The 23,687-nt window shown below is 39.3% G+C and overlaps 1 protein-coding gene across 5 annotated transcripts in view; it reads right to left on the bottom strand.

Annotated features, from left to right (window-relative positions):
* The window catches only part of bcas3 (BCAS3 microtubule associated cell migration factor), a 167,777-nt gene that overhangs the window by 123,180 nt on the left and 20,910 nt on the right, over positions 1 to 23,687 (bottom strand). For 3 of the 5 annotated variants that reach the window (XM_041236517.1, XM_041236513.1, XM_041236515.1), the window contains exons 12-15: positions 21,586 to 21,759; positions 19,319 to 19,412; positions 11,685 to 11,818; positions 5,739 to 6,003 (exon numbers count right to left, since the gene is read on the bottom strand). In XM_041236517.1, the coding sequence (XP_041092451.1) occupies positions 5,739 to 6,003; positions 11,685 to 11,818; positions 19,319 to 19,412; positions 21,586 to 21,759 (667 nt within the window). The remainder of the gene's footprint in view (positions 1 to 5,738; positions 6,004 to 11,684; positions 11,819 to 19,318; positions 19,413 to 21,585; positions 21,760 to 23,687) is intronic. The other 2 variants (XM_041236514.1, XM_041236516.1) reach the window with 1 other exon arrangement.

Below are 23,687 nucleotides of genomic sequence, written 5' to 3'. Positions count from 1 at the left end.
GAATTTCTAACTCTGACATGTAAAGGAACACAAAACCTCTAAATCCGCATTAACCAGCAACACCCAGGAAAGCACCTTCACATTGTCTTCCACGACAAAACACATGTCACTTTAATGGGCAGATTAGTCAGAAGAATGACTTCATCTACTGACGAATGCTTTCACAAGTCTTTGGAAGTCCTATTGTAGAATGTTTTATAGTTACTCACAACACTACATACAATGCTCATTCAGAACACAGGAGAAATTAAAAACTCACAAGCCAGACCATTGAAAAACAATCTATTGAAAGTGTATCCTCTGTCCGGTCACTGCTGCACTTTTCATATGTAGTGTAATTACTTCATTACACAACAATGTTATTAAAAATGGAAGACTAACACCACTACAAGTCTTTTAATTCTAAAATAATATTTGAAACAAGTAAACGATTAGATTGGAATGCATGCTTGTAAATCTAAAAGAGAAAACAGATTTCAGAGCTATGCAACAACAAAATATACTTTTCACAAAATGAAGGAGACAGTTTGAAAAGCTGGTTAATAGATTAACAAAATAAAACATTTAAAAACATGTTCAAGCTTTACTTTAATGATTGCAAGAAAAACAGAAAAGACGGTTTATATAGTCTGAGAGCACAGCTGCGGTGCACCACCCAGTAGAATTAACAGACTCTGCTTCATAAAGTCGAATGAAACCTGCTGAATAATGTTACATTAACATACTGAATTACATATTGATTTGTAGTTTTCCATATACTTAATGAAAAACTGACAACAGCTGAAAAATGTGACGTTTAGAAATCTAACATGAAACACTGTACTACTATTATGACTTCTGGTAGACTTTTGCGATATCATTTTCTAGTTTATTTAATTACATGATGTTAAATGAAAAGATCAAAATTATGTTCAGATATTATTATTATTATTATTATTATTATTATTATTATTATTATTATTATTATTATTATTGTCTCAATCCTAAAATTCTAAAGTGATGCAAAACTTCTGGCCAGAGCTGTAGACATGATATTCAGAACAATTTACAGTCTTTAAAGTTTCAACAAGAAGCCCTTTTTAATACTTTTATAAAAAGGGCAAAACTGTTCCCTTTCAATGGTTGGTTTTGAACAGCTCTACTTTCCCTTAGTGCTGCACGTTGCTTTGGCTCCCAGACAGTAGAAGGACTCGGGTCATGAGAAGTGTCAAAAACGTGCTTCCTTCGGATGGGAAAGGGCAGTATGTTTCATCAACACGCGCTGACTGGACGATAAAAAAAAGCCACTGAACTTTATGAGTTTTCACATGAGAATGGGCAAATACGTTTTATAATTCACGTAAAAATAAATCTAGCAAGCACTTTTAAAAAAAAAAACACACAACTTCATAAATAAAGAAAAATGAAGAGACCAGGGTACCAATAAAGCACACCAAAATGCTGATCTAGCATCTTACAAATTCATAACACATTATTTATCTACATCACAAAATGAATGGTCGGAACTACAAGTTATAATTTTTGAACTGATCAAAACCAATCATCTCAAAATATATGAATTCATGTGGCAACACAGTGGGACGATCTAGATGTAGTCAAACAAAGTGACTGCAAACCGCAGGGACAAAAGAGTTTGATAAAATATGCATGGGAAAAACAAAACATAAAAGAACACCCCTTTAAAAACAATGTAGTCGTTTTCCAGATCTGTTATTGCAGATCTATTTTATACTTCAACCACAACGCATTTTAAATACCAACCAGCAGAATTCAAGACACTGTTCGTAAGGGTTTTACGGGGAGACAAAAAAACTAAGAACATCAAAAATAGTTGTGTGTAAGAAAGTTTTCTATAAGAAAGCGAAAGGTGTGTTTTTTTTATTTCTTGTGTTGAACACTGGAAGTGTTTCTCTCTATAGAAACCCCTGATCTCCCCCCATCCAGGAGCACAGGTGGCAATGACAGCTCACTGCAGATGTTTGTTTATAAAAGAAATGGTTTATCTTCAAATAAGCAGAAGAATCGCTTACCTTGAGGACTGCTTTGGCACAGAAGGGATCACTGACACTTCATTAGGTTGGTTTGGGTTTGTGTTCTGCAGGCCTACATTGCAGTTCATAAAACCTTGTGTTTGTTTTTGTTTGGTAGTTTAGTTTTTTTTTTTTTATCTAAAAACACGGCTTATTAACCATTAGGATTAACATCTAAAACCAAGCTGGATATTTGCAATGCTATTTACACACATAGCATGTTTGGAGTACTCGAAAAACAAGATATACTTTTTTTTCCCCCCAAACTGAAATGGATTTAGTTTAATTTTAAAGATAAGTGCCACAGAATGGCCTTGTTTGTGGGAATACAATTACACTACTGACAAGTAAATCTGAGAACACAGCACCCCCTAGAGGACAAATTGTGCATGTCATCTGACAGGTCAAGCAGCTTTTGTCCTTTCATTCTACAGACCAGATAATTCATTTATAAATCTTATGAAAATTTAAGGGGCATGCAGCCTGTAGCAAACACCAAGCCCATGTGCAAGACAACATTACAAGACATTGCTGCATGGAAAAACAAAGGGGGTTCATTATAGCACCGTTTATGTATTTAAAACAAACCATAAATAGTAAAACAAAAACAACTAGATCACTAAATACTCATTCAATAATATATATATTATTATTATTATTATTATTATTATTATTATTATTATTATTATTGAGAAACAACAAGAAGTACTATTGGCATGTAACTATATAAATACTGGTACATTAATCTACAATTTAAAAGCACTTTGGTTCGATGTAGAATTATTATGTTTATATGCAATTCTTATCTGAATATAGTGTCATGTTTCCCCACCACACACAGGTCTGCTGTATGCCTGTGGAAAAGGAGTATGAAGTAGATCATTGTATTGAACAGCATGGATAATGCACTAAGCTTCAGTAAACTGCCATGACTATGGTATCAGACTCTTATGGATTGCTTGCAACAATGGGTGTGTGCTAACAGATTAAAAAAAAAAAATAAGCCACCCAAAACAAAATTTGTGTTGGCGTGTTAAAGGCGAAGGAAATGCCAGTTTTATCAGCTGTGAATTAACAGTTTCCGCTGCTTCACTTTTTTGGTAAGGAAAACAAAACAAAGAAGCCCACGTACACATGGCAGGCTGGCACACACGTTCTGAATCAGCAAGATAGAAAACAAGCACACAGCAAAGAAAAACTCAAGCAGTTAAAACTGCAAAGCCGGTTCCAAAATATTCTGTAGTACGTTCACCTTGCTGTCAGTCAAGATCCACAACATGCAGCCCCAAGAGAAGAGGACAGAGCACAAGGAATGAGCTGCTTTACTGGCTGACTGGAGTTCTCTTATCAGACATCAACACGGTGAACAGCACAGGCTGACGCGCAACTTGAAAATACTTTCAGCTATTCAGCAAGTACTGTTGTTTCGAGTGCATCGAAACAACACATACGCTTCCATGCTCCTTCTGTACCAGCAACACATGACCCTGAACACAGACCCTGATCATCGCTGAGATCTTTACACAGACAGAAAGACACATCGCCGAGATAGTTACAGACAGGTTTATTTATTATGTGACGCATATATATATATATATATATATATATATATATATATATATATATATATATATATATATATATAAAAATTTAATTTCAGTATCTTTACAGGATACATGCTTCTGACACACTCTGTGAAATGTAACACCTGAATTTCCTATTACAAACCAGCTGCTATATTTAAACTATTGAAAACACATTGCAAAGTGAACTGTTATTTTTACAAAGACCGCCCGCTTTGGGAAGGAACCAGAAAAGTACACATCCTTCAAAGTCACTCTGATGTCATGAGCGATAACTATGGGGTCTTGTGTTGTGACTATTGTGTGTCTCTGTGTTACAGGTGCATCATCTGATTCCTGTTGCCCAAATGAAGCTGATAAAATTGTATTTACACAGAATAGAAAGATGACAGATGCGGGGTGTTTCTGTTCGGGGCCCAATTCTCCAAAAGCAGAAAGTTAAGAAAATAATAAAAAAATTGATGAGATGAAAGCATCTTTTAAAATGTCAGTGTTACTGAATTATAAGATATCAAATTTAACAGCAAGAAAAGCAAAGAAAAAAAATTTAATATTGATGTATTTATTTATTACATTTTTGTAGATTCTTATAAAGTACAGCTACAGACTTTAATTTAATTCAGACTCTTGCAACTGAAGCCATTTCTGACCTTGCCACACAGTGCTGCTGATACTGGATATTAAAAATATATTTAAAAAAAGACTAATGTTGAAGTCAGTTAACATCTAAAGGTTAAACAAATTTAACAGTGACACAAATAACACACTTTAAACAGGAAAAACAACATAAATCACACTCTGATGAAAGCTGGGGAAATATTACACCACATGCTATTTGGGCCAAAAGACTATACTTCAGAAGTTATTTGATGATGTAATCACCACTAAATTTGACCTGAAGAAAAACTGGCAGCTTTTTAAAATAAAAAATTGGATCTTTAGGAGATCCCAGGCTAAAATGTCCTCATGGAAAACGCTTCACTCCAGCAGAATCATCTATTACAGCGGATACTGTCTGCAGTTAAGCTGGCGCGTCCATTTTGAGCAAGAATAATACAAAAAACAAAAAGTATAAAATATAAACTTTAAAAAAAGAAAATGGTAGAAAATGTGAAAGTGTTGTCTTGAGCAAAACGTTTAAAAGCTTAAGAGAACATGTTCTGTTTCAATAAGAAGGATTCTCATATCATGTAATGATAATCGCAATTCAGTGAAATAATCCACTATGTTTTTAGAGCGCCGTCAGTCATGAGACACCAGCTTATCTATAGCACAAGGAGTTTCTCTACCATGAATGTCTTCACGGTTAATGTTACAGATTATTTGAGAAATCAACTAAATAAACTTCCTACTGTATTTGTGAAATGTCACTGATCAGGGTCTGCTTGTAGGCTACTTAGTTAAATAATGACAAGCATTTGCATTATAATGGGATATTTGAGAGCTCCCTTTCAAAAATGACCTAAAATAATCCTTATGGAAAAAAAAACGTGAGTTTCCAATATAAATCCAAGATTTAGTTTTTTCCTTGACTGGCTAATGCCATTCCCATTAATGGAGACACTATAGAGAAATGAAGCCAGTGCTTTGCAACCTTGGGTTAGGACAGTCTGAACAGTGGCAGTTCCAGGGAACTCGGATGAACTCTGGCAGTCAGATGCAGGCTGGAAATGGATCCACAGCTCTGGACATTTGACAAATAAACGGGACACTGTTGCACAGGGTTAGTGCTCACAATCCGGACGCAATACCTGAACAACTCTGGCAGAGTTTAATTATTTTTTTTTTTTTTAAATCACTGCTGCTAAATGTTCAATCAATAAAGGTTAATAACTAATACTTTAAAAATGGCAGCTTAACTTAGGCATTGAAATGTATGTGTAATTCTGTCACTGTGGCACAGTGGTAGCCTCTTTATTATTGTGGAAAGTCTAGGAGGATCAGACTCTTTCCTGTTTGCAGGACAACGCTCCTGCATTAGGCCCCCAGTTTTCTGCAGTGTCTTTTGGTGGAAGCACACCAGAAAGGATTCCGAATCTACAACGCTGCTGTTGTTTTGCTTGCATTGAAAATGTTTCACAGTGTGCTGTTACCCAGCCACCACACGCAGGCGCTGTGATCTTACCATGAAGCGGGGATCCTGATGGGCTTCCGGACAAGCCAGGAACCGGACTGCAGCGGCCGCCTTGTTTCGAGGTGAGCTCCTGCTCAATCTCTTCCAAACCCGCACTTTTCTGGAAGCGGCTCATCCGGTTGACGACGCGGGGAGACATGTGAGTCCGCACACAGGGCTGCCCTCCGTAGGGGTTAATGGGAAAGACGTGCGACGTGCCCCGCAGCGTGCTGATCACCACCCACCTGCAGTCAGGGCTGAAGCAGATATCCTGGACCTGCAGTGACAAACCAAAGATCCCATTAGAAAGACAGGCTGGTACAGTATGCAGTGATCATCTCTGTGCCACTGTGCTTCACTGCTAGCTGTGTTCTGGGGAACTGCAGGTGCTGCGCTATAAAGATACACAGTTTAAAGGACATAAAGACAATACACTTTGTATTCAATGGTCAGAAAGTTAAAGATCCCCAGAGCCCCTGGCACTGTACACTGCATTCTTGTTATGACACATCACTTGCCTCTAATAACGGTTAACTTGACCACATCATTTTAATGAACAAATTAATTGAATGCCTGGCCATTCCAGAGAGTGGATATAAAGTGGGCTAATTACATTTCACTGGGGTGTGCTGTGTATGTGGTGGGAACCCAATATTGAAAGCAGAGTTTTCTATAAAACCAAGGTACGCTTTAAAATACCAAACTAACATTACAGCTGGCATGCAGCACTAAAGGCCTGCACAGTACAGAGCTTGCATTGGTTACCAGAACTATGGGCTTACTCTCATTTCAACCTACTTTCCAGTATGCTTCCTACTCAGCTAACAGGCTGCATTGATAAAATCTCAGCAACTATTCCAGACATGCACTACTGACAAAGGAACGCAAAAATGTTCATTATCATGCATGTTTTCAAACTATGGCTTCAGTCTTTGGAGAAAAATAAGGGGATTTCATTCAGGTACTTTAAACACAATACCGGGCTGTTTGATTGTCAGTTCAGAGCAGGCTTCATTATTAGAGAAAGTCAAACACTGCCATTTACCTCCGCTTTTTCTTTTTTTTTTTTTTTTTTTTTTTTTACTCTGCATTTAAAGATTTTTCAGCCAATGAGTGTCAACCTGACAGAGCTCCAGGCTTCCGGGCTCGTTAACTCTACAGTACTGTGTCTCTGTGCATCCTGGGAGGAAACAAGCATCCGTATGAAGACTGAGAACTAGAGCTTCGCTTCCAGTACTAGAAGCACAGAGCAGCTGCGAAGCTCCTGCAGTTACTGTACTGTGCGGCTTTAAGAAACACTGCATTTAATTTCCACTGGAGCACACAAAAGGTTCTAACTTCTTAACTAGATTACAGGTTGAAGATAGATTTGTATCCTCCAAGGACAGAACCTTCTTCTCGATACAGAAAGCTTTTAATACTCAGGTCTAAAAAAAGAATAATAGGAAAAAGGCCTGTCAGCCTGTGAGCATTCAGCTACAACACACAAAAGCAATGCAATAGAAAACTGAAATAATGTGCAGAGAAAGAAGGAATTTGAAAATGTACTTAATATCTGTAATGTGAAACTAAATTAAAAAAAAACAAAGACCAATGACTTTTTACACTAGTGTCAAAATTCTAAACTTTAACACAAGGTCTCTTTCACAAACAAAAAACAAAAAAATCAAAGCTGTTTAAAAACCATGACCTTTTTGGTCACTGTACTGCAGTTTAAAAAGTGTGACAGCGACTCTTTATCATCTCACTGTATTTACCTACACAGACTGAGGCCAGTTATAACAGCAGTTTGTGAGTCAGAACAAGCAGAGTCAGGCAGCCAGAGAGATAAGCCGGGGTCCTTGCCGTCAGCCTCCCAACATTATCACTTCTGTTATTTGTTCTGCTCCAAGATAATGCAGGTTTCAGGCCTTTTTACTGTTTACAATGAGAGATCAAAGTGAACGCCTGGTCAGGCAGCAAACCTAACATTAGTCAGTAACAAATTAACAAGGACTCGTCTCGTTTGAAATCTCTTAGCCTGTATGGAGGCTTCTGCGTTGGGTAGATCACCCCCTTAACAATAACACTGCCTGCTGTATATAACAGGGTGGCAATGCAGAAACACACTGAAAAGAGGAGATCACTGTCAGAGGCTCAGAGGGCTGGAAGGACACACGTTCAAACCCTACTTTACATTAACATGCACAGATTTATTTTTATTTACAGAAATGTAAGAACGGTGCATGGGGTTATTCAGACCATTGTACCCTGAGATTCATAACTATGTATAAAAACTGTTGACAGGTTGACATTTTTTAGACCGGATATCAATTCACAGTAAATACAATTACCATGCTTAACATTAACATACATTCATTATACAAAACATCCGAGTTGGTGTAAATGGAAGACATAACCCAAAGATTACATTTAAAAAGCACATTCCAGTTAGAATGGGAGAGATCCAGCCCGCCCGCCCACACTGGCTTTCAGGAGCCGAGGTAAAATAGGAAAGTGCAGCCAGCTGGTAGAACTGCTGTTACCAAAAAAAAAAAAAAAAAAAAAAGGTCACTAGAGTTTGCTGTCGATCAGCAACACGTTTTAACAGAATAAATGTTCTGATGTTTAGACTGGATCAATAAGAAAGGTACACTTTAAAGACATTTCAAACTAGCCTCCTCAGGAGGAAGTCACTTGTGTATCAATGTTAAAATGGCTTTTTTTTTTTTTTTTTTTTTTTTTTTATCAGTTGAGGGAGTCCAGTTGAACAATGGAGTTCATTTATGCTTGGCTTTACTGGGAAACACCTGTCTCAGACTGGGGAATAAGTGGTCACTTCAATCCCTCCCACACAACATTTCAAAAGCTGTTTGTGCACAAGAGCACGCTCTATATTACAATGAGAAGACTGACTTCACTCCCAACCATGTCTAATTCTGCTCTAAGAGCTGAATAACTGCTGTGCATAATGAGGAAGACCGCTAGGGCATCCGTTACACATCTCATCAAAACATGCCAAACAAAAAAGCCTATCTGTATATACAAAAATACAATTAAATAAAAATACTTGTGCGAAAGCGGATTCTTTTATTATTTCCTGTTCAGGATTTCCTGATCGGAGAAATGTTTTTAACCCGATTGTTCCTTATACAATGAACACACGTCCCTATTTATTCAGAACTCTTCCTACACAAAATAGCTTAAGGTTCAGAATTATTTTTAAAGGCTATTGATGCAGAACAGGCTGGGCTGCATGCCTTTAAGAAAGTCCTCTAATCGTACTAAGCATGGGAAATAGTTCCTGGGAGCAATTGGGCTGGGTCTCCAGAGTTGCCACCGCGGCTCCTACTGCTGAAGTGCTTTGGGTTCCATCAAAGACTCCAAACCAGCAGAGGCAGCGTCCGGGGAGGTCTGTGAGCAAAGGACTCCTCTGAAACACAGCCGCCCTCCCCCCCCCCCAACATGACTTGCTCAATCTCAAACAATATTCTCACATGGGCAGCACAGCGCTTTGCTTTCCAGCGTTCGACACGTCTGGACACCTTACATGCTGGAAAGAAACTGGCTTTAAGATGCAGTTACTGCAGTGAAGGCTTGAGATGTGTGGCTTCTTTGGCCAGTCTGTTTATCTAAATAGCAAACCCAGCAAAACCACACAGTTGTGCTCCCATGCTGCAATATTCAACATCCACAACTTCAAACTGCTCCATCAGAACCGAGCACAGAAACCTTGTGGCTCTGTCCCGCCTTCTGTGTAGTTTTTCAAACAAGACGGACAAATATTCATTTAAGGGGTCCTACAGTACAGTATGTGCTGTTTCTTATTACTTTTGTAATCCCTTCTACTCTATCACAAGAAAAAAAATGAACAAACTTCACTAAAATATAAAGCTTGTGTCTTTAAAAAGTTTTACTTTATAAATGTTCACAACAACAACATTTGGCAAAAGCCATGTTTGATGGCTCTTGTGTGGATTTTGGGTCTGGTTTATCAGGTTAGGCTAAACAAAGGAGGCCTTGATTCTCTGCCCCCTTGTCCTCAGAGACTCATGGCGTAGCTCACATTATCTCAGCTCTATTATCTCACCGGCATCTCTGCTGTCCGCCTACCTTTGCTTCCGGCTGAGGCAATCATGTGGCCAGGACCGGGACAACCCAACAGTGAAACACATCTTAATAAACAGCCCACGTTACTGAGGCGAGAGCCACCTGGAGTGCACCACGGTTTGATTAACTTGGATAAAACTAAACAAAAGCAAGGGAATACACTAGGAGCGGAATCATGAAAATAAAATATATATATATATATATATATATATATATATATATATATATATATATATATATATATATATATATATATATATATATACACACACACACATAGTATTGTGCCATCATTTGAGGTCTGCGTCTTGCTGCAATATATTTATAACGGAAAATATAACTGTACAGTAGAGTAGTGTTAGAATGACATTTTTTGTTAATGATAGGATTCCTTTGGCAATTACAGCACCAACATCATCCTGACGCTGGATAATATCGAGGGAGCTGTTCGACAGCCAAAACACCTATCAATGGTGAGACACTGGTCTACTTTCCACCCACTCTCGCTGCACCACTTCCATGCCTTGAATTAAAAATCAGAGGATGAACAAAGGGAATGTTCCTCACATCGTCACACTGTGGCGGAGATGTATTTTATGTGCTCCACCCAGCAAGTAAATAAACTACAACTGCCCCGGCACCACAACTCCTTCGTACAAAAGAATATTTCTACCATTCCCCCACGGTCTGCTTTCTGAAGAAAATGAGTGTCATATGCAGGAAGTTTGAAAGTGCATCAACAAGACAGATTTGTGACCGGGGAGTGGGGTGGGGGCGGGGGTGGGGGGTCATTCTTCTGGGTGCTGAACTGAACTCCAAGAACAATTATAACACTCTGTATTTATTTTACTAAGATAAAGAACAAATTTTGCACCAGATGCCAACACTTTAACCTACCACTAATGTACGCATTTGTCACAGGCCAAATACCCATTCTTAACATGAAGATAAATGGATAACACTTTCAAATAAGCAGCAAAAAAATAAAGACAAAACACAACGTGTAATTGCATATGAAGCCAAATATTTCCAATTAAATATAAATCATCAACTCATTCAAAAATGCAAACAAAAATGCAATTAAAACATTAAAACAGACTTGGCAGAAACGTGGCTGTATTTAATATTCGTCTCCCAGTCTCCTCACTGGCTACTGATTTAAAAGGAAGCATGCAGCAGTTCCTGGGAATTGTTGGCAGACTTTATCAAGGGCCTGTCCGCTTCCAAACCCCTGTAGTTCAGGAAACGGGGAAACCTGTTTTCACATGTTCTAATAAAATAAGAAATTGATTTCCCAGGTAGATTCCACCTGGGGAAATCAGCAACGCATCTGTTCTGGTCTTGACAGAATGTCCTGCCCTCTGCAGAGAGGACAAACTGCGTTCCACGGCAGACTCGACTCGAGATATATATCGAGGTGAACAAGATCAATCTTCCAACACTCAAGCACAGCAGCGTTTTATAAAATGCGGGTTTATCTGGCAGGAAAAGAATCATAACTTTTGAAAGAAAGGTTAATGATTACCATTTTTCAAAGAAAGCTCTGTGGAACGTCAAATGTGATTAATTGGAAAGACACGATGTTCAACTACCCCAGAAATTCTGAAAAACAAGCTTTATATAAAAAGTTGCCTTTCATTTACAGAACATGACAATAGCCTGCCTTGGAAAACACAGATAAGAATCATAATTCAATTCCAGGTAATTAAACATGTCAAATGTTTTGTCCGGCTATATTTTGGCTAGTTTTTTAGCTTTATAAAATGCAAGCATTTAAAGCTATGCTTGAGAGTATGGCTGATATGGAATGCAGGCTTACTGAAATGAAGACAGTGGGTCTGGAAGGGATTGTTGCACACAGTAACCCACCTTGGCCTCTGTCTCCCCTCTGTGGAGGGTGTACAGGTGATGCACGGCACTCTGCGACGAGGACCACGGGTGAGTCAGAACTTGAAAAACGTGGAAATCGTGGCCAAGTGTGTCAGCAGTAACGAGCAGCATTCCTGAAAAACAAGACACACAGTCAGTGTTACTCATTACTAGCTGAGCGCTGTCCCGGAAACGGACCATTCTCTGAGGAACATGCTGGAGGTATGGAGAATAGTTTGAAACAATAAACGCTTTCGAAATACTCTGAACTGTTTTGCCACACTTTGGGCTCTGAGAAGTTGAAATGTGAGGTTAGCAGAGTTGTCCCATTTGCTTTGTTTGCTAAAGATTATCATTGGTTTAAAGCATTCTATTACTCACACCCTGTGCCTGCTAGATCAGGACCTTACTCATTACTAAAACACTGTCTTACAATAACAAAAAACTAGATTTCATTAGAATCATATTTATTTTAAATAAAATCACAGTAGACTGATTTACTGTTGATCAGCTGACAAGGCAATTTCTTATTTTATTATTATTTCAAATCAGTAAAACTACAGAAACCCTTTTTTTGTTTTTTACAGCACGCAGTACACTTACAAAAGCCACATCAAAACCACCCCTAAACCCACACTTGATTTTTATTAAAAAAAATAAAAATACTGTATGATTGCAAAAATGGCACAGACACATTAAGATGAAACACAGAATATACAAACCCATAATCTAAAGCTAGCATCTGAAACAAGCTCTTACAAATGAATGATGAACTCCGATTGTGTTCATGTCACAGGCATAATTTAATACCGTGATAATCAGTCATTTCCCTATTTCTAATCTTTAATGTTGAGGGTGCAACGGCAGGGTTTCAGTGGTGCCGGTGTTTTTATTGTGTGGTTTGTCAGATCTAAAGAGGAGGTTAAAAACGGCACAAGATTAAAAGATTCTAATGACCCAGATGTGAAAAAAGAATCAAAAATAAAAATCTGCAAAAAAAGAAAAAAGAAAATGGTTAAAGTTTGGGTACGAGAATTAATTTATTTTGCTTCCAATTTAACTGCTTCCTATTTTTCACACCAACGAACTGCCTGCCTGCCAAGTGAAGGAGGAGATGGCATCTCTCTTTAAGGGGGAAATGGGGAGAATAAAATACTAATAATACTACGACCGCACACATGAAAAGAAAACAGAGTGGGTACTGAATTAGCTGGTGGTTCACTATTTCTGCTGTATCAGAAAACTAAACCAGACTACGGCCTGGCCAGAAACGAAATCCACGCCCCAAATGAGGTGCCAAGCCACAAGAAGCATTTGCGTCAACTGGGAATACATGGAAAAGAAGGGCTTCTAATTATAGCGCTGGAAACGGAAGTGCAGAGTGATTAGGAGTCGAGGCGCTGCGGTGTGTTTATCTGGGAGCTTCCTCTCTCTCCCGCCCACCCGCCCGCTCGCTCCCTTGGCCTGGGTTTGATAGATGAGGCTTGGCCTGGAGGGTGGGATAGAAGTTGCTGATGGGACACAGTGTTCTCCAAAAGCCAGTGGAGACTGGAACCGAGCACAAGGGCTTTTGTGGCCTTGTTGAAATACAGGCCTTCATAAAAAGAGGCGTCAGTCGGTTAGCCCGAGAAACTAAATTATAAAGCATGCTTTTCAGCACTGGTTAGCCGCTCTAACATTTCAGAAACCTGAGGACGCTTCCACATGTCTGGCACATCCTATTTATAACACCTTACCCCAGTGTTTATCTGCCATTTACTGCACTTCTACAAGACCAGCAACACATGCATTTAAACAAAATATTGTTATTTTTAAATAGAAACCTCTGATTTATTTATTTTGAAATACATACAGCCAATTAGAAATACTGTACATGCAATTATCACACATGTTAAAAAAAAACAAAAAAATGTTCTAATTGCTACGCTCAAAATAATATTTTCACTGTACTTTATATCCCAGCAACAAGATTTCCGGGGAATTATACGAAACTAAAGTTTGGACCAGTTGGACCATTCATTGGAAAAGTTACAGAATTAAATGATGGATGAAACTTTTTTTTTTTTTGTCGCCTGTTTGTATGCTATTTTTAACTTTCAAAAGGAAATCCTTAGCCTAACAATAGCACTGGTGCGATATGGAAAGTCATTTTCCCCTTCAAGGCCCTGCAAGCGCTGTTCAGTCTTTATCAGCATATTTATTAAAACTGTGGAAAACACATTGAGAGCAGCTGAGCAGATCAGGGCCACAGATCAAAGGCAGCCCCGCACCGATTCTCCATTCCTTCTTTGAGGCCATGGCTGAGTGAACTCAAACCAATGGCCAGTATCCACAGAAACCATCAAGATAGCAGACTGACTTGCTAACACACAGACTCGCAGGTCACCGCACAGTCAACAACTTGCTCATCTTTTCCATGCTAAGTGAAGATTCCGTCACTGCAACTGCTTCTACTAAATACCAATAGATTAGAGAGCAGAAATGAAGACAGAACGGAAGGCTGCTACTCATACGGCACAACATGCCGTTTTTACTTTTAAAACCCTACCTGGAGAGAAAACAAGTTTCTTGAAACTAAAAACGAGCAACAATATTTATATTGCATTCCTATACAGTTGTACAATTAATAGGTTGTTGATGATATAATGAGACATAAAAGTGAGAAGAATTATTGGCATGCCTTCTGCGCATATACACACACACACACACACACACACACACACACACACACACACACTGTGAAATTCCACATAAAGGATGTCTTAAGATTTTTCTGGGCACATCAGCTCAAAAGAATGAGTATTTTGGCTCAAATGGATTCTCTAAGCCGTGCTGCAGATCCATCTTAAAGGATCCAGATTCATCTGATTTACAGTCAAGCATAACAAAAGGGTGTGTGTGTCTGCTTTATAGCAAGACCACCTGTAAGTTGCATATATTAATAGATAGAAAAGCACTTTTCTAGCCAAGAGGCAGTAATTACTTTAATATTTAGACGTGCTGCATTGTGCAGCTCTAGCCTGCTGTGCAACATTGCCCCCGTCTCCACATCTTTATAAACACACAAGCCGTCATGGGCATCTTTATTTAATCACAGCGCTTGCAGGTCCTGGTTCATTTTTATACTGAATCCACCATAAACATTATTCACAGAATAAATGCATGGGTTTTCTGTAATGGTTTGACTTGGTCTGTCTGTAATTTTAAACCCACAATGGACTGCAGACACATCGCTACATTGACGCAGCCAGGTCAAGCCAACCCTGTCTGGATCCAAGATCCCCTGTTCACACCCGGAGCAACAACATGAATGAAATGCCAAATAGAGGAGGACAAAACAGCTCATTTAGTCCTTTAGGTTTGTGCCTAAAAGCATGTTTTGTTGGTTCCAAGAATTCCCCAAAAAATGATCAAGAGGGCCAATCTACAAAAAAGACTTAACCAAGCCCTTGACCAAGACCGGAAAGGTTCAGCAAAGCTGGGACACAGAACCATTCCGGAATGTAAGAGTCATGATCGTGTTCTCCACCCGTTTCGAAATGCTCTGTAAACGTGCATTCTTTAACAGAAAAAACATCTCTGTTTAAAATGCCTCTGACCTTAGGCTCTTTTGTTTTTAGACAACAGCTAATAACAATATAAACAGCAACAGCAGAGTGCCATCAATCGCTCTGGACCAGTGTAATCAATTACACTAAGAGACCCACACTGAATGCATTAACACTGAACTCTAATCTGTCTGTGTGTTTAGAATATGAATGGCAAGTTTATCAGTACAGTCAAATGTCTGAGGGTTTAAGTGGAATCAAAAAACATTAAAAGTACAAACACTGCAAAACTATAGCAGGGTGCAAGTGACATTACTGTGTTTCATCTGCCACATATTATAAATAACAAGAAGACAATTCATGATTTGTTTACAAGCTTACTGAAAACACAACTTTGATCCTGTTTTTGCACTAGTACAGCACACTGAATGGAGCTGCATATGGGCAAAGCAAAGCAGTAGAATTAATTCTTTAGATTTGTTCAACATTCCACACCAATTGACTAAATTATTAGAGTACGGAGGGCTGAGGGGTCGTGGCTCTTTAAAGCAGCAAGGTCGCTTTCTTGCTTTATATAAACAAGTAGCGAAGTGCACTTAACTTAAAACTAAAGCGACAAAATGTGTTTTTGAAAGCAGGTTTCCCCTTTAAGGACCATCTGTTGAAATTCCCCTGAGCGAGATCGCTGAACTAATTGCAGTGAGAAACACACAGATTCCTTGATTCCTATCAGTTGCGTGATTCAAAGCAATTCTGCCGAGAGGCTTGACTGACGCTCAGCACTCTGCCCCGGCTCAGAGGAGAGCTCCTCGAACCCGTGTCCCGTCCAGTCCAGTCCAGAGCTGAACCACATTGTTCTCTGCCCTGCCCGCACGCAAACAATCTGCTGCCAGTAAGATATTTGTTTAATTCGGAACTCACTCACAGCTAATAAACAAGAAAGGCAGTAAAAAAAAAAGAAGAAAAAGAAAAACAAAGTGATTGCAGCTGTTAAAGTGGACGGTTCACAACTGCGTTTATCTGCATCCTTTAATTATATTTCTATGAATAGATCTCAAGCAGCACACATTGCGTGCCAGATAGCCCACCAGCCACCATGCTCTATCCTTTCTGTTCTGTTCTAACTCCAACATATACAACTGGCTGTATTTTTTTACATTTGCCGTGGGATTTTTTTTATTTTATTTTTACTTCAAAGCCATAATGAACCAATTTCCCTTTCTTTCTTATTTCCACTTTACTAATTATTGGGCTACCGCAATTCACTTACTTAACAATCACAATTCCAAACACTTTGCATGTCACTAATGCCCTTATTGCAGGGAACTTTACTGTTAAAGGGTTAAAAGACATCAAGGATTTTCAGCTAATTAAAATAAGGGCTCTCTCCTCAGTCATCCCAAAGCCTTTTACAGTGATTTTATTTTTGATTATATGCTCTAATCATGTAGAGAAACTAAATTACAGTGTGCATGTGTTGAATAACAGACTAGGCAACTACAATTCCAAATCAACGAATCCCAGCTTGAACCTTCAAGCAGGGCTAACTTTCCGATGCCAACCTCAAAACTCTTTATGTCTTTCAGGTTTACGTTTAAGCAAATGATGTGATAGCAGATACACTACGTTATCTTTAACTAGACCGGACAGTCCTAAGGTGAAGCTTTTGAAGTTTATAGCATCCTGTAAAAGGCATGTAAAATACCAGAAGAAATCAGAATGTGGGGGAAACAGAAATCAGAATGATTCTGAAAGCACATTTAATCTTAACCCTGGAACTCTCTTTGAACTGAAAGTCTCAGTGCCAGTCTACACCAGTTCAGCTCCGACACAAACCAATACCCACAGAAAATGAAGGTTTTAATGAAGCTTTTTACAAGAGGGGAAAATAAAACTGCAATCTCTATCTGTGCAGCACTCTCCACCTTATCAGCTCCAGTCACCCCCCCCCCCCAGAGGCATATAGGGCAAAGGTTGTGATTGTCATCATTGCTTAAAATGTTTACCAATGGCGCCCCCTAGAGCTTTTGTGCTTACACCATCTGTCAGATAGGATATTAGCAAGTTGATAACATGTCAGCTATAATCAGTTTTTCAAAATGGAATTTCAAATGCATTTACTTTACAAAGTAATTGAGCATTTTCAAATCAGAGGCACTTTTTACTTAACTAGCTTATAGTCCGATGTGGAATTATTCATTTCAATAACTGCAGATTTCATCTATTTTACAGAGATGGGGAGAATGCAGAACAAATGACAAGCTCCTGCCCACGACATATAAAGAAAAGCCGGCACAAAATACAAATATATACATATTAAAATACATAAAATAAAACAAACACAGTAACTTCAAAGCATTCACTTCAAATCAAAAACCTAAAACAAAACTGCAATGTGCAGAAATACAAAATGGAACACCCACAACACCACAGAACTCAACAACACGGAACCACAAGAGAAACAGAATTCCATAAAGAAAAGGTCATTCTGGAGTCACATGGGGAAGGTTTGCTGCACTGAGCAACACACTGTGTGTCAGGGATGCGGTTTACTCTCCAACATGCCCAGGAATGGAATTCTTCTCCATTAATCTTTCAGCAACAGCTGATATGATACGAAGCACGGGGTGTATTATGCACATACAGGACTGTGTCTCTGTTCATGCTGCAAATAGAAAAGGCCGTATTTATTGCAATGCACTTTACAAGAAGTGGTGGGAACTCTTTTTTGTAGCGAAGTGGTGAGAAATGTCCAACCTTCTCCAAAGAGCGCTCCCTGTAAAGGAGCAGACAGCATCCCTGGGGATTTGAGATCAAGGCCCAGTGAAGAGCCAGTCTGGGGTTGGGTCTAACTTGTGACGGCTGAATGAAGGGAGATTAGCAGGAGCTGAATTAAAGCCAGTCTGAACTCCTCCGGCTCGGGCTGCGTTCAGGACTCAGGATGTTGTTGTTTGTTTTGTCGCTGCATGGTGTTCAGGGGGCCCCACAGACTGTTTATAGATTTTTGTTGGTTCTTTTTCCCTTTGTCTGTCTGAGTAACATTGATTAGATATAATCTTTCTTTTTTCAGTAGAATGTATTAAACACAATTTCATCCAAGATGGAACTGCATTTGCTAAATATTTATGATTTTTCTTTTTATTTGTGTTGAATCAAGGCAGAAAATAGGATATCACAGAACATATTTGTTACTGTCCCTGAACAATTCCAACAGCAGAATTGTGATTTGTGCCACATGCTACTGAAACAAAGCAGGCAACATTGTAACTGCTACTTCCGGGCTTTTACATAAAACTAAAATTACACAGGGATATTAGTAATGTTATAAAATAATGGCTACATAATTTAATCCAACCTGTCACACACTTCCCATTTAAATGTTAAAAGCCTCCTTGTATGCCAGTACAATACGTGAACACATTTTAAAAACATGCAGGGATGAGTTAAAGAAGCATACATAAACGCTGTATTTTAACAGTTCAAATCATGTTATGACATGGCTGATTGAAAATTAAATTAATTACCCCCCACCAAAAAAAAGAAAAGAAGAAAGGTCCTTTATCTCAATTAGATGTAATTGTATCCTGTACTCCTCTGGGTGCTCTAAGTGACACCAAGGCTCATTAGTCAGGCCAGTCTCAGCTCTGCTTCTCAAGAAGGCTCCACTCAAGTGATCAATGGACAGTGCAACACAAGAGGGCCCTGTATGCAGAAACAATGACTAATGAAGATGTTCCTGTCACGGGGCAGGACACACCTTACCTGCCTACAGGGTCTGTTCCCCTGCTGTAGGGAGACAATGGGAAGAGTCTCCCTGTCCCCCTGCAGTGTAAGAGCCACCAGTGTGCACCTCATTCAACACTGGGAAAGTGACGACCTCCAACTCATCTCCACAGAGCCCTTAAAAGACAAGCTGCCACATGCATACTTCACCTCGCCCTGCAAATACCACATAAAGAGGCTCATTTGCAATGGGCTACAAAAGAAGCAGAAATCGAAACCTTCCAAAATGAGGGTGCAAGGGCTGAGCGTTCCACCTGCACTGTGTATTAATGTGCTTCTTTAAAGAGAACGTGTTGCACTTACCACTCTCATTAAAAGCCATGCACGAGATTGGTTTATCATGAGCAGGGAAATGAGCCACAAGCCCCTCCCCGTCCGAGTCCTCGCTGACAAGAACCTGTGAAAGAAACAGAGAACAGTCAATCATTAAAAGTCAATCCCCAAACAAATAGGAAACCTTCAGAATGGAGCAAAAAAACAGTCAAGTCATGTGAAAAACACAGCTGACACTTTCAGATAACCCCATTAACAAGTGAAACAATGACGGCATGAACAGGGCTAAAGCAAGTCTTTTTAAATTGTTTACAAGACGGGGCTTCATTGTTTTCAACAGCAGAATTCCATCTCACTTTCTCTGGGTTGTTTTCTGTTCAGTGAGACGCAGACTCCTTTTGTTCATGAAAGAGATTATAACGAAGGTCAAACAGCAGATCTAGGCTAACAGTGATAAATCTACCAGAGAGTTGCATTAAAGTACCAAACAGCTTTTAACAGAATCCAGTCCAAGCAAAAAAACTGCCCTCATGGACAAAAACCAGGTCCCTTTAATAAAAGTGAACAAGGACAAGAATCCATCCTGTTGTTCTTTGAAAAAGAATCTCAGGTTTCCTCAGTAAAGAAGCCTCATTCTAAAGATGAACAGTGTTAACATGAGGCACTTTAGTTTAGAAGGATATCCCATATTAAGCAGGCTTCCTATAAAATCACAGCCACTAAAGCAAAGTCACATAAATCCTGGTTTAGGTTGTGCTGAACATCTTGGGAGGGTTTTGATTATTTGTACCAGAAAGGTAAAGGAATTACATTACTGTAGAACCCACATTACTTTTATCAAGGCATGGAAACAGAACCCTTTGTTAGCTGTGCCTCGTTCATGGCACGGCTTCAGTTACTCACAACACTGTAGGCAAATGAATATACTGAGAACAGGGCCGAATGTAAACAGAAAGTTTATAACGCCTAGGAGAGACAAGGTATATTTATTGGTGGTTTAGTAAAATAATTTTATTTTCCCAAAATACATATTAAATAACCCAAAACTTAGATTGTCTCTAATGTGTGCGGTCTATTGGATGCCACGGTTAAAACCTGGAGTGTTAAGAGCAAATAAAAGTTGAAATCAAACAGAATTTAATATTCCACAAACTGACCTACACGGATGGGTACACATATTAAATGGCGCTATTTAAAAATCAACCTTTTCTTCATTTTTACTCAAACCAAGAACTTTGAAAATGGTAAACATTTAGTTGACAAACACTTTAAACTCAAACAAAAAACATAATTAAAAAAGGGAGACCCTTGTTAACTTGCTTTGTGGCAAACTGAAGTTCTATAAAAGAGATTGAAAAATATTTACAGGTTTCCAAAAAAAATGAATAAATCATCATACCGCTATCTTGGCAAACCAAGACAGACACACAGCACCTGCCCACGACTTGTCTATAAGTTTCAGCATGCCAGCAATCTCACAGCGCCCATACCAGGGGGCATTACTGAGTTCTGTTGACCAGCTTCACTCAAAAGAACAAGCCTGACCGCTGCTAATGGCATATCACTGTCTTTGGTGACTAGTTTCCTTCAGCCAATATTTAATTTTCATTAGCTAGCCGTGTGAACATAGACACTGAGACCAGCAAAGGTTCTTCTAGGCCCTGTTGTGCACAGCCACAGTGAAGGGGACTTTATGCATGAATCCCTCCACTGCCTGTCAGTCTGGAGCCTGCATTAAAATTGCATCAAGTTATTGGATTCCAATCAGACATGGGAAAAGAGGGTCACTGTTCACAATGATAAGGTCAGTCATTGACCACCGAGGAGCAGCAGGGCAAAGAACGACAAACGCAAATACCCCCTTTGGCCACAGGTTTAGGAGTAAAATTAAACTCTGTCCCTGTAGGAATCCCGCTAGAGTAAAACAATGAGGGGTCCCACGAGGCACTGCAGGGTTAAAGATATTGAAATCGAGGGCTCTGGGTGGCGCCGTGGCTTCATGAACTCGTCTTTTGGACACGTGGGTTCAAAGCTGGCTTCAGTGATAGCAGCACTAAAACCAACAGGCAATTCTTCACTATTTAGCACATTCAGCAGTCTCTGCTTAAGCGAGGCACACGGCTGAGCAGCAGAAGGAAGCGCTGCCTAAACCAGCACTGAAATTCACTGGTAAAAGGTACTTCATGTGGACCTTCAAAGAGTACAGCAGAGTTTCTACCTGGGCTTTGCCAGTAGTCGTTTATTACATTCATAAACTCTATAAAAGAAACAATAAATAAGTGATGCAAGGCACCTACTACCTGTCCTTCCCCCACGCTCTGGGTGTCGATGATGGTGACGATGCCTGGAGCGTGTGGGCTGCGGCGGGCTGAGCTGTGGGGGGTCACCTCCTCGTCTGCAGCTCCAGCAGGCAGAGTGCCGGCCAGCTGGGTCACCACCTTCCCCACCATGGTGAGCCCCGACTTCAGCGTCTGTGCAAAGCAACGAACACAACATCATGAACACCAAGAGCCGGCGACAGCAGCAGAACAGGGGGCTTGGCTCTTTACAGACAAGAGAAGAGGCTGCTGTTTCACTTTAAAACTCTCTTCCTTCTAAATGAAATTGGAATTCAGTAGAAATTATTATATATATATATATATATATATATATATATATATATATATATATATATATATATATATATATATATATATATATATATATATATATATATATATAAAACCATCTTATCTATAGTACACTAGCTCTGTGTAAACAATTAAAGATTAGCTACCTGGACACAGACTTAGAAATTACATGACAGCAATTATTAGTGCTGTTGTGACTCAGCCCAAGCACACTACGAGACAACAGATGGCTGCCTTCGGCACACCCAGCTGTACCTGCACTTTGCTGACCCCACACAGCACCCCTGTGCATAGCAGGGCCATGAAAACAAACGCCTCAAACAATACCAGCTCAGCAGGAGTCTTCAGCCTCATTAAATAATAATTCATTAAATGTACCGCTGGAGGGAAAGAAGTCTTGCAGTTGCAACTTTACACTGACTGTCACAAGAGAGAGACTCTTCTCAAAAATCCACAAATAATAAAAATAAAACATGCATGCATTAAAACAGTCTGTATTTACAGGAAAGCAAACCTTCTAGTTCCGATTGAACTCCAACAGCAGATAAAAGTATTTGTGTTGCTGCTTGCATCTTTAAATTAAAATAATAAATAAATACAAACTCTTCCAAGAACACCAAGGTTAAGCTCTCACCAGGGGAAGGGCTGGCTAAGCTGTTTGGAAAGCCATGATAAAGCTATGGATCACAGCAGTCAGTCTGCCACCCTGGCTGAGCCACAGATCAATGGGGACTGTTTTGATTAGCACTATAAACTCAAACTGCAGTGATTAGAAAACACATTAGTGTTGATCAATTAGCAGGCAAATGCTTCTTTTAATAATTAATGTACAGCAATTTACACACAGTCTGTTAGTGGCTTGTCAGGGATGCCTCAAAAGGACCAACAAAATCAGGCGCCACACTGTATTGACGACACAAGCTAGTCTGAATGGCTGATTGACCTCTCCAGTAGCTTACTCACTCCATTAATCCTGAGAGTGCACAGATCCACTTAAGCTGCATTATCCTTTAGACTAAACTAAACATTTTTTATTTACTTGCTTTAATGACCGATACATTCAGATAAAACATAAATAAGACCCCCTCATCCAAAATGGGACTGTGTTGAGACCACATCTATCTGCATTTTCTTCAGAACTCAAGATCACCTCGGACAGTGGCTGCAGTAAACAGTAAATATGGCTGCTTATCTGTACTCGTAGAATCATGTTTTTAATAACAGAATATTTCATGAAATGATTCGTTTCTACAGCATCTGCAGGTCTTGGAAAGGGGGTAGGGTTTTTGTAAATTACAGCAAAAACAAAAGATGTGCAGCTTGTAAATCTAGACATCTTAACCTTTTTGTATCTGCTAACCTTTGCCATGTTCCTTTGATGTGCACCACCATTAAAGCTAATGGTGCTTCTCTCACATGAGCTGTTAGAGCTCATTAGGAAGCTATCAAGTAACAGGGGAATACAGGCGTAGGCTTAATAAATCAATTAACCACCTTGGGGTTAAAGAGACTAAAAACACATGGAAACAGCCCTGACAGTAATGATGCTGCCTCAGCAAAGAAGACATTGCGCTTGGTAGCAGCAGCATGGCTGTGTTGAAGGTGCAGCTCCCTTTAAAAGAGTACACGTGTCAGCGTATTTATTGCTGTAATCACTCTCCCCAAAACAACATTTCCTCTCTTAAAATGCACTTAGAAATCAATTTTAGACCACACATTTTAGTTTTTTGTTGTGTTAATAATATATACTGTAGTATGCAACACACATG

The sequence above is a fragment of the Polyodon spathula genome, chromosome 41, assembly GCF_017654505.1.
Source record: "Polyodon spathula isolate WHYD16114869_AA chromosome 41, ASM1765450v1, whole genome shotgun sequence".
Taxonomy (NCBI): domain Eukaryota; kingdom Metazoa; phylum Chordata; class Actinopteri; order Acipenseriformes; family Polyodontidae; genus Polyodon; species Polyodon spathula.
Note: the sequence above shows the minus strand (reverse complement) of the source record. Positions and strands in the feature narration are given on the sequence as shown.